Source organism: Apaloderma vittatum, unplaced genomic scaffold, assembly GCF_000703405.1.
Source record: "Apaloderma vittatum isolate BGI_N311 unplaced genomic scaffold, ASM70340v1 Scaffold9414, whole genome shotgun sequence".
NCBI classification, from domain to species: domain Eukaryota; kingdom Metazoa; phylum Chordata; class Aves; order Trogoniformes; family Trogonidae; genus Apaloderma; species Apaloderma vittatum.
The window spans coordinates 16,071-27,792 of record NW_009710905.1 but is presented as its reverse complement, the minus strand read 5'-3'; the positions used below and the strand labels follow the sequence as shown (position 1 = coordinate 27,792).

The 11,722-nt window shown below is 37.9% G+C and overlaps 1 protein-coding gene across 1 annotated transcript; it reads right to left on the bottom strand.

Moving 5' to 3' along the window:
• Window positions 1–152: 152 nt before the first annotated feature.
• On the bottom strand, window positions 153–11,432 carry LOC104272445 (solute carrier organic anion transporter family member 1B3-like). Its single transcript, XM_009867437.1, has 9 exons — window positions 11,278–11,432; window positions 7,008–7,162; window positions 4,736–4,877; window positions 4,515–4,647; window positions 3,953–4,068; window positions 3,023–3,169; window positions 2,805–2,903; window positions 1,210–1,455; window positions 153–370 (listed from the first exon to the last, which is right to left on the bottom strand). Exons 2-9 carry the CDS (start codon window positions 7,137–7,139, stop codon window positions 153–155), a joined length of 1,233 nt encoding a protein of 410 aa, XP_009865739.1. The 5' UTR covers window positions 7,140–7,162; window positions 11,278–11,432.
• Window positions 11,433–11,722: the final 290 nt, after the last annotated feature.

Here is an 11,722-nt window from a genome sequence, read left to right as displayed (position 1 = left end):
TAAACAATATATATAATATATGAAATAAAATAAATTATTCTGGTCCCACAGGCACCAAAACTGTAGTTTGTATGCCACCTTTACGTAATTCACCACCATTTACAGCAGCCTGTTCTGCAAGGAATTCGGTCCCAGAAGAAACATGCCAGAACTTATTCCCATGCATTGCTTATAGGGCAAGCAGTCATTGCATGGTGTAACTCACCTATTAGAAAGTTAGATTTAGATGTTGATTGTCCATACTGCTGTTCCATATACTTTGGTTTGTAAGTCAAGAAACCAATAAAACTATTGAACTGTAACAGCGAGCAACACAAAAGTGTAACGTACATTGGATTACTCAATACTTTTTTCAGGGAGGTATAGAAATCTGAAAGAAAGGGATATAAGAGTTGGCTTTGAAAAATGCAAAATCTTTCTTTCAGCTGTCCAAGTGCAAGTCATACTGATTTTCATTTGCATATGATTATCTCTAAACAAAATTAGGTTCTTGAAAAACACCGGAGGTTGAGATATCAGAAGAGAGTCCTAAAAGCAGATGGAAGAATGGGTTAAGATCTGGGTGCTCTAGTGAGATCTGCACATGAAGTCTAAAGGGCCACACACCAAAGACTTCCTCCAGCTTACACGAGTATTACCACAGTTTCAAGGCTAGGCGAAAACTGCCTTTGTGGAGATGCCCAGCGTCTGCACAAAGATGGGAGAATTTGACTACTGATGCAAAGCCATCTCTTTGCACCAGCTTTCCACTCCTTTCTCAGCCTAAGAACTAGCGAACCAGAACTGATATTCTGATATTCTGATATTCTGCTGTATTCTCCTCAGGCAGCAATGTGCTTAAGAGTCTCCAGGAGTTGTATGTGACCAGACAAATAATTTGGCTTTTCATATTACAAAAGGAGCCTTCTAATATTTTCTTTCGGTCCTGATACAGAATTTATCCTCTGTTTGAATTTCTTCTAGCACAAAATTTTAGAGGCAGGTGCCATTCAGGTGATGATGCATTGTGAGTGATGCATGCAGAATCTCACAGCCTTGAACAAGTTCTTTGACTTTTAATACACTTTAAAGGATCCCTCCTTTCCAGGGGACAACTAACTGGTTTAGACCAATGTGCAGGAGAGGCAAAATATTTTGCAGAACCATTACCTTCCCACTGAACATTGTGCCTACTGCTTTTCACATTTATACAAAGTGCGAAACACTTGCCTTTCAGTATTACTGACCACTTCGTTGGCTTAGTTTTTGCAGGAGCAAGTATCTTCTTTGTGGTACCCATGTTTTCCAAGAGACCGTATGAAGTCTTGTCATTATTGGCTTCCTCTGGCTTTTTCAGGCTCTTTGGCAGGAAACAAAATGGAATAGCAGCCAGGAAACTGCTTACTCCACCTACTAAGAAACCAAGCCACCACGCACCCACCCAGCGGGAATCCTGTGGGGTGATAGTGATGCTTCCTAGAATTGTGGGAAATAGGTCCAAGTTACCTAAATGAAGAAGTTGAACCTTTCCATCTTTTATCTGCCAAAATAGCTACATTTTCAGATGTCTGACTTTCAGTGGTAATGATAACAATGTAATTAGAGACCATCCATGCAGTGAAGGCATCAGGAATCATACTTTGAATTGTGTTAGGCTTCATCTGCTTCTCTATCTCTTATGTTGACTGTTGTTTTGTGGCATACATGGCAACACAGAGGTCCTTATCCAATGCACAGAACAGCAAAATAGGTGGCATACAGGCCCCAAGCATGGGATCCTTTCAGGGCTGATATATTTCTCCTGAGACTATCCTCTGCTAACCTGAATCGTGTAGGTTGCTACTAAGCATATGGGTGTTCTCTGTGACATCATTGAAATTAAATTTTGTATTTTAAGGAAGATGAGAGCATTTAATTTTATTTTTATGATTGTTATGTGCTGGTATGTTTGGTGATGGTGGACCAACACTGTAAGAATTTTCACTGTGTGACCAGCACTGGCTCACTGTCCATACACTCAAGTAATTTTGCTTAACAAAGGGCAAAGACAAAAGAGTTCATCTATCTAGCCACAGTATCCTGAAGATCTGAAAACTTCTTTGTCCTGCTAGTAAAACTGGATCACCCACTGCTGCTATTACAGTGGTACTTTTCCAAGAAAAGCTGTCACTAGTCCCTACTGCTCAACTCCCCTTCAGGCTTGTCTGATGGGTGGGGAGCTGGACTGGCCAGGAAACACCACCTCAGAGATGTCTCCTGTCACTTCCAGTGACAGGGAGACAGATGAAGGACCACAGCCACCACCTATGGGGATTACTATGCCCCTTCAGACGTGTTGCAGATGTAAACACACACACGTGGATTTTTTTCCCAGCTGAATATGCAAGGGCTGGCAAAAAGTGCGTAATGCAAACCTTATGTGAAGTATAAATAATGTAAAATGCTAATCTGAAAGCGTGAGTAATCCACTAAAACTGTGGAACTGCTATGCTAGCAGAATCCTTTCACTAGGATCCCAGTTTAGTGAAGTATCTTGGGTTTGTGGGAGTTCTTGGTACTAACTTTTGAAGTTTAAATGTATGTTTTAATTCTTTAACCTTGAAACACAATTCTAAATTACATTCCCTGTTTAATTCTACCTTTACCATAAAAGCTTCCAGTAATTTAACAAAATTGTACTAAAACATATAATAAAATTAATTAAATAAAAGTAAAATTAAAATTATATTAATACAATCAATATAATAAAACTGTATGCAACCATGTAGAGGAACCTGTTACAAACAAGGATTAACTTACTTTCACTTTTCCTCTGCTTTGCTTACCTAAATCCACAAATCCAATATCCACGTACAGTTTTGCACATAAAGATCCCAAGAGGAAACCAAACATTGGGCCCATCATGGCTATGGTGTGCAAACATGCTGAAAGTATAAGGAAACAGTTACTAGTATGTTTTAACACCTAAATGTTTTTTTCTGCAGACGATGACTGACCTCTTAGACTATGAATCTCTCGATTGAATACTTTATGTTGAGATTACCTACATACACAGGAACATCCTCTTCTTTAGCAAAATCATCAAGATAAGAGATGCCCAATGGTGTTATTGGTGTCTCACCAATTCCGCGTAACATATTTCCCAGTAAGATATATATCCACATATATGATGATGGTTCCTTCTCACAGCCTGCATATGAGAGTTTAAATCTTTGTAATAGGATAGTTGAATGGGAAACAGTGACAAATCACAAGAGATTCAGCACGTGAAATTATTAAAATTTAGTATTTAGGGTATTAACCATATTTTACTTATGGAAGATTAATGAAAGGCCATCAATCTCATTATACCTTTTAATAATCTTCCGATAACACTTTCCTCTACCTACATTATATTTGGCTTCTAAAAATACAGGTAAGTATCACCCATCAGAAAAAATGCCTGTTTAAAAAAAATTGCAGATCAATATTGTCACAAATATATTACCTGGCATATAATATATATTTTTAACATGACAAGTTTGAGATGGTTTCTGGGGCACAGCTTGGCTCTTTCTCTATGTCCCATGAAAATCAACGTGCAAAACAGCTGTATCCCATATGGTAAGATCATAGAAAACTCTATTTATTTCCTGCTAATTTTGTGCAGTTTCATCTCATGCTATCTCTTTCACCTCCCCACTCCAGGTCCTTGGTAGCTGAGTCCCTTCAAACACAGTCTCAGCATCAGTGATTTTATTGTAATTTGGAAGTGTGGAGATAGGAAACTGGGGATTTGAATCTTTATAATTTGTGTTTGCTGGAGGTTTGTTTTTCAAATGAGATGCACAAAGTGCATTTGAGTATCGGCGACATCCTCAGACAGGCAAAGACTGAAGTCAGAAATATAACTCAGCATCTTGCACGCTACTACTACTTGCAACTAAGGATAAAACTGGGTCTTGTGTTTGTACTTGCACTTACAGTTCCTCACCTGATCGGGAGACTTCCAACAAGGTTTCATTCATATCCTGATGTAGGGAACACGGATTTATGCTTGAAGTTAAGTTGGCTGAAGAAGCTGTATGTGATGCTGTCTCATACTTATAACTGAAAATACACAACACTAGTTTTAGAAGCAGTGTTCACTAGGGAAATACGAGTGTAGTAGGCCAGGAGCCACTTGACTGCTGTTTCCCTAAAGAGAAAGGTATCTTTGTTTAAATATCAATACAAAGTCAAAATTTTGAATAGTCAAAAAAGACTGTTCAAGTACATTTTTTAAAACTAAAATGAAAACTAAATAGAAGTTGGAATCATCTGTTTAGAAGACGTGTCATTTTAAGCTGGAAAATTCCAAAGGGTTTCTGAAAGTAGTTCAGATAATGAAATTTCGGTGTCAAAATTCAGGGTCAGATCCAAGTGAGCTCCTTCTGAGGGTCTATAGGCCTTTGGAAATCTAAGACTTGATACACACAAAGTTTCACTGAAAAAAACATAAAGCAGCATCCAATTCCAATGTTAGGTTATCCAAGTTAATCTTGATTAGGACTTACTATCCCATGAAGAAATGAGGCAATGCTGTTAAAATGCTTCCCAAAGCCATAGTAAAGCATCCAGCAGCTATTACTTTGGGCCTATGAAGTTTAGCTCCAAAGTAGCTTACAAATGCAATCACCAGCAAGTTACCTGGAATGTAATGAATCAAAATTAGTGCCAGATATTGTGCCTTATATTTCTCTGACCAGTTTTACGCATATTACAGAATATCAATTACCTATCTCAAAGCTCCCATCAATGAGACCAACAGTAGATGATGTCAGGTCAAACCTTCGTTCAATCTGAGTGATGGAACTTTTCATAATTGTACCAGACAGTGTTTTACTCAAGTAGCTGAACGACAATGCAGCAAGAAATACCTGAGGAAAGATTAGCATGGAAAACAGGAAGCAGAGGCAGAGAAAGTGGTCACAGAATGATCAAGCAAGTTGAAAACTGGGTGGACCAATCATTAGCATGGTATCTGTTTTTTTCTCAAATTGCAGTGACAGTGGTGTGCGTGAATTTTCATGTACCCGAAAGCTAAGGAGCACCAGGTCAGTCTTTCAGTGTCTGCTCCTGCTCTGATTTTCCCCTCTGCAGGGGTTGGTGCTCGGTGCTGTGCTGAGAGCAGGCGCTGGCTTCTGGGTTCAGATTTGCAATTACTAACCAGGAAGCCCCATCCTTCCTGCATCGCTGGCCATAGGTTTTCAAAAGCAGAAAACCTATGGACTGCAGAATTTGTGGGACAGTGGAAATGGTAGGATTTCTAGACGTGGTAGAAATATAAAATTTGCCAGAGGTAAAATAATCAGGGTGGTTTTACTGATACTAGTCCAACCTAAAATTAATCATAAACTTGATTATCTTCTGCTTGGGCCACATGTAACTTATTTTAACATAGTTCATAACTGGCTCTAATTCAAACACATAGATAGCCATGGCATCAAAATAAAGGCTTTATGCAGGTTTTTATACTATCTCAGACTGATTGAGTTCATCTCTCTCTCAAATGATAATTTCTGAAATGTGTGAATCATGGCTATGTCACCCATATATCACATATCTCGTGAGGAAAAGCTTAATGTTCTTTATGATTTTATACTTGTTTTCACCAACACACATTATGGCTTTTGCAAATAAAGATATACTTCATAAAAGGTTAAACTAAGTTTGTTTAAATATTATCCAACTATTTCAACATAGTCAAAAACCAAATAGACTTATTGCTCACTGGGTAAAAGTTCCAATACAACACAATGTTGGGTAAGTAAACAAAGGTAAATATAGATTTAGACTTTGAAATACTATCTACTGGAAAGAATAACAACAATTAGGAAAGCAAAAGCTTGAAAATAGGTATGTTCATTCTTTTTTTTTTTTTGTCTGAGATATGTTTTATATCTCCAGAGCTTGCTTGGCAAAATGTCTGCAAGAACCACTTTTCTTGACTTATGCCAGTGCTCTCAGAGGCTTTGGCTGAAATCACAAACTTCTGATAAATATGTGATCACAAACAAAAATGACTTGGGTATTTTGAGTTTGAAAATGCAATCCTCAGGTAAACCACAGAACATTTGCCTTTTATTACCTCGAAGGTATGTGTCTAACAAACTAACTGACATTGATCTGCACTCATTCAGTGTTGCCTGCTTACATGATGGTGAAGTTAGTCCTGTGAGTCTCCCAGAGAGATCAGATTCTATTTTTGCAGGTGTACATGGGTGGCAAATGTGAGTCATAAAGTAAAAAATTAAAATAACCTTTGCCTGATACTTGAGCCAAACTATTTTGGACGTTTGAGAAGCTTGCAATTACCTCTTTTTTTCCCCATTAATCTTTCATTTTACAGACCTTATTATAGAGTCAAATATGTTCTTGACTGCAACTTCACTGAGCTTATGGAATTTAACCCAAGATGGAGCTGGCCGAAGAAGTATTCAAAATATAAGCCCAAACACATCACTATCAAAAGAAATCTTGCCTTTGTAGTATTTGCAGTTCAGCCAAAAGCAATAAACACAAAGATTTTAACACAAGAGCAAAGTTCTTGTTAGTTTACTTGTTTTGTTCTATCAATTCTTTTTGTGTGCTCCTGAAAGCTTGGATGCTTGTGGGAATCTGCGGCCTGTTTGATCTATGGCCCTGGATTAGAGAAAAGCCCTAGAATGCAATTTACCTCACCCTATTTTGGCTGTACAAGAATGGGTGCTGATAGCAACCTCCAGACCTACTTTAGCATGCTTCAGGTCTTCCACTGGAGGTTGCTACCTCTCCCCAATGACAAAAAGGGGATCTACCTATGAGTAGCTGGAGAGTAAATATGTTGAATACAAAATTTTTATTTTCTTTAGGACAAAATCCAAGCCTTCAATGTACCTCCAGTGCATATCCATTTCCAGAAAAATAAGAGGTTACAGAAATAAAGCAATCTGACATGTCATACCTTGAACAACATTTTTTAACATATGGAAATATTAATTTGTAGTGATATTGATACGGCAACAAACCTTCAAGCCAGTGCAACAGGAAGTCTTCTTTTTGACTGGCAGATTTTTATCTGCTTCATCATCCAAAAGCTGGGCAGGTTCTACTTCCTGGTTTGAGCCATGGGCACTGTTGGATTCAGTTTCCACTGTCATGGTTGATTTCTTTACTGAGTGATCTGAACCCAAGAGAAAAGAATAATAAATATAAAAGCAAATATGCCAACACAGAGTTGCTTAAGGACTTTTCTGATGAAACAGTAGTTACAGGAAAATGCTGAGATGTTGAAACTGAATCTTTTTATTGGAAAGCTCAATGGCTTGGGTGTTTCACAGTGTATATTTGTTTAGATTCTGAAGTATCTTGTTTCGACATCTTTGTTTTCAAGTGAAATGTTCTTTACTGTCCCCACTCTCTCCTTTTTCTTATCTAGAATGACTTTTAATGCTAAAAAGACAACTTCTACAAAAGAATAAGAAACAAAGTCTCTGTTCAAAAATAAATTAGAGGGGTCAACAAAGCATCAGTGCTGAAGCACAGCACTAGTCCTAGTGAAACTCTAAATGGGCCGGCCACATGGCTTAAGACTCAGTCATCATTTTGATAAGATCCCTGTAGTAACACCATGGCACCTGAACTATTCCTTCACACTGGCCTGTCAGAAACAACTCTTAATGACAAAAGAAATTATTTTAGCTACATGACCTCCTGTAGGGAAGTTATATATTTTTTCTTCTTGCAATAATATACAGGGTATCCCTAATCCACTTCTGCTTGTGGAGTGTTGTGCATATCCCCTGATACATGAAATTATCTTCAACTCAGCAGTTCAGCAGAAACACTCCAGTTCACCTGGGAAGAGCACACTTTGTAGCCATAGAGGACAATTTTTTCCTTCTCTTTGTTGTATTTTTTATTGTTTAAAGCCTTGTTTCACAATTAAGTTGAGTTTTGTTTTATTGCAATGAATATCACAACCCTGCTCAGTTTTTTAATATTCTATTTCTGAGAGATAACTAAGCAATAAAAATAATACTTCAGTGAAAAGCTGTAAATGAATTCTATGTATCTATCTGTAAAGTTTATTTAAAGAATGAAAACACTTGCCTCTTTGTGCAACTCCAGCTACACACAGAACAGAATTCTGAAGGTAGATCCAGATGCCACTGCAGAGCCCCTCAGAAAAAAATGGGTCATTTGAAACACACCTTCTTCAGATCTGCATATCTTGACACACAAGGGTGATAGAAATAGTGAAACTAGTAACCCCAACTCAGAAATCATAGTTCACAGGAACTCATTTATTTCACCTTTCACAATAGTCTCCTCTTTCAAAAATGGTGAAAAAGAGAGTGTGGGGGGAGGAACTACACAAAGAGTGCTTTTCCATGCTTGAATGGAGCTGAAAAAGGTTGGATGAACTTTTCCAATGCTGGAAAAAGTCCATATGCAATTGCAAATTACTCTGCTAAAAGACATATGTCAGAGAAGTACTTGTCAGAATATTTAAAGGATAGGCATTGCTCTAATGCAAAATGAAGAAGAATATTTTTCTGGACTTAGATGGAAGAGGATTAATACTTAAGAATATTTAAGACAAACAGGTAGATATTTAAACAACTTAGGAGTTTATTTTGCCTAATTTCACAAGCATTTCCTTAGTTTCCACTGCTGGCATGAATAACTCCTTTCCCACTGCTCATACCTGCTTCCCACACTCTTCACTCATGTGAGTACCACTGTATCTGTGGCTGTGCTGGGTCAGGATATATATCTGGATGAAAAATACCTTTTCCTTCCTCTTGGCTTTTCAGACAGATAGGAATAAGAAGTATAGGAAAGGATTTCCTCAAGTCTACACAAATACCAACAGAAATGCTTCTGATGTGAGTTTCTTGGCGCTCAGAAAAAGTTAATACAGAAATACTTATAAGGATCTAGTCCTCTGAAATTTATCTGTCCCTGTGTAATCTGAAGATACTAGTTTCTTCCTGTTATTATGATACATTAATGACTACAATAAGATGTTGGGGGTAGCCTGTCATTGAAGTTCACAGAATTAAAGAGGTATCTTTTTTTAGAAGGTACAAGGTGACTTAGAATCTGAATATAAGGAGAGAAAGAACGAAGGCAGAGAAATGTGAAGATAGAAATGAGGCAAAGCACAGAAAAGAGAAAGGCGGCTAGGTATCCATACATGTAACTGAAGAAGTTAAGATACTAGCAGGCTATCCCAGTAAAGGTCCCAGAGAAAGCCCCTGAAAGCACAAGAAGGGAGGACACTCAAATTGAAAGTATGAACAGTATCAAAGAGCAGGTTAAGCAGTTAGAGGCAGATAACGAAAAAAGCATCCAGAGACAGAAGTTACGGTACCAGTCAAGATAAAGGATTAAAAAAAGAAAAGAAAAATGAAATAAAATTCAGCCTCTAGGTGGCAAAAGCTAATTGATACACATAGAAAAGTGTGAAGGCAGCTAGAAGGTGGCAGTTAGTTGGCTCAGCACTGTTAGTACTGAGCTCCTTCAGTGACCCAGGGGAAGGATAAGAACAGGGATGACCAGCTCCTGTCAGCGGTGAGTTACAGGGCTTACAACTGCTTTGCAAGGATGCTACTGAAGAAGGTGATACTTCTGCTTGTGGAAATACAGGATGGGGAAAGGAAATGAAAAGATGATGCAGCCTGTGCTGGAGAAATGTTAGGGCACACTAAGTGAGAGTATCAACAGTTGGAGCTGCTGGCAGCATCTCCCATCCTCAGTTGACCCTGACCTACATGGAAACCTTTTGGAGATAGAAGAGATTGGGGCTGGGGAAATGCCATGACACAAAAAGATTAGACAAAAAAAGATAAAAGGTCAGTTCACAACTGATGTTGGCATACATTAGCTGTTCACCCTCACAGTTTCAAGTATTGATGAAGTTGCTATTTTAGATATATTCCACTAGTGGGTTTTTTTCCATGCTTAATAAATCAAGGATGTGGTTGCCAGCAAAGGAAAAGTATGAAGCTTTGTGCAACAAATATATTCATTCAGTTATATGGTTTCTCCAAAACAATTATATTTTGCCTGCACAAACCATTTTGCTGTAGTAATGACCTGAGGTAGGTGCATTTGCAGAAGGATGCTATTAGTCAAATAATTGTTTAGGTAGTCACCCAACCAAAACAAAAATCACCGTGACTTCCTTTCTGAGGGAGGAAAACAATCCTCCTCCCCAAAGCATACATAAGGAAAAACATCCCTCCAAAACATGCCAAGTCATACTGCGAGAAGTCTCCTAGCTGACTTTTGCATCATACCCTGGGAGCATTTGACAAACAGCTATTACACTTGTTTGGTCCCATGCTCAATATAGTCTCTTCTGAGAAAACTTTGAGTGGGGGAAGATCAAGGGTCTTAACGAATAATCACTGTGGATTATTCATGTTAGTGTGAGCTGGGAGCTTTCATAGCATCATGGGAAACTTGTGACACCTTGAAAATCCATTCCAGTACAGCAGCCAGCCTTGGAAAGGACAGCTGCAGACTTCTTCCTTCAGTGCTTCAAGGTGTATGATCTTAGAGGGACCAGCCTTAGCTATGCCTGTCAGGTAGATCTACTCCTTAAATAACAATAAAATCATTCAAGCTTGGTTTTCTACCCACTAATTATATGCAAATTGCAATGAATAAGAGCACCAATTTAAACACCTTAGCATGAGTAACCAGTAATTAGTATACAAAGGACTAGACAATATTTGCTACAGATTTTGTAGACTCTTATGAAATAAAAATACAATGAAGTTTGATGAATTTTCAGACACCAACACAGACACTGCAAGTCATTGGGCTGCTCAAGTCATTGGTTTGCAAGTCATTGGGTTGTGTTCTCAGCAGCTATATCACCACTCAATAGACTACCATATCACAAATGAAGAACCAGATTTCACCCAGTAGTTTATGGAACTGCATTGATTTACACCAATTGTAGTATTAGTCTAATTGTCTTATTAATTTTTAAATACATTAAAGAATAACAAGACCAGTTAATGTAATATGAGAAATGAATCTCTCAGTTCAGTGCAGGTCTAAATGTTGCTTGCACTGTTTGTATATGATACTTACTGTTCAGAGACACATATACAAATATATGATGCCATCATTAAAGTATTGACATTTACAACAAGAATGTTACTTGTGTTCTGGTCACGGGACATACAACGAGCGCTACACAGGTAACATTCATTAGCTGCAAACACTAAATGCCAACATTTTAAGGTTAAGACAAACAAATACCAGAGAGGTTCCTACCTATGTTCTGTATCCACAACAGCAGTTATACTACCATACAAATGCTCAGAAGTCTGAGTATTCTCTCCTTAAGCAAGTCTGTTCTGGTGCTTGGTAGAAGAATCATTAACTTCTAACACAAACTATGGTTTAGGCAGTTTTAATCTTGTCTCCTCCCAGTTCCGCCCTCTGTTAAAGGTCCCAAAATGCATGTTTATCCACATTGGTCAAAAATTAAATGGATAGAAAATATGTAAGGGTGTTCCTTCTGCACACTCTTGTGAAACACCTTTTTTTTTCCTGAGCTTGTCAAAATTATAATACTTCACACCTTCCTGGCATTTAAAAATGAGGTATCCCAACTTTAGAAATGCTTCTGGTTACTGATAGCTAAAACATGTTTCAGTATGAATTTCTATTTTCATAGTCTATAGCTAAAGTCCATTCTGCTAAAACCTCTTAGAGC

Bases quoted from the DNA above. Each gene is read 5' to 3' on its own strand.
- LOC104272445 (XM_009867437.1), bottom strand. From the start codon at position 7,139: ATGACAGTGGAAACTGAATCCAACAGTGCCCATGGCTCAAACCAGGAA. The intron at 4,069-4,514 runs GTAAGTCCTAAT...GTGTATTTTCAG, and splicing joins CCTCATTTCTTCATGGGATA to TTATAAGTATGAGACAGCAT. The intron at 1,456-2,804 runs GTAAGCAAAGCA...CCACAATTCTAG, and splicing joins TATTGGATTTGTGGATTTAG to GAAGCATCACTATCACCCCA.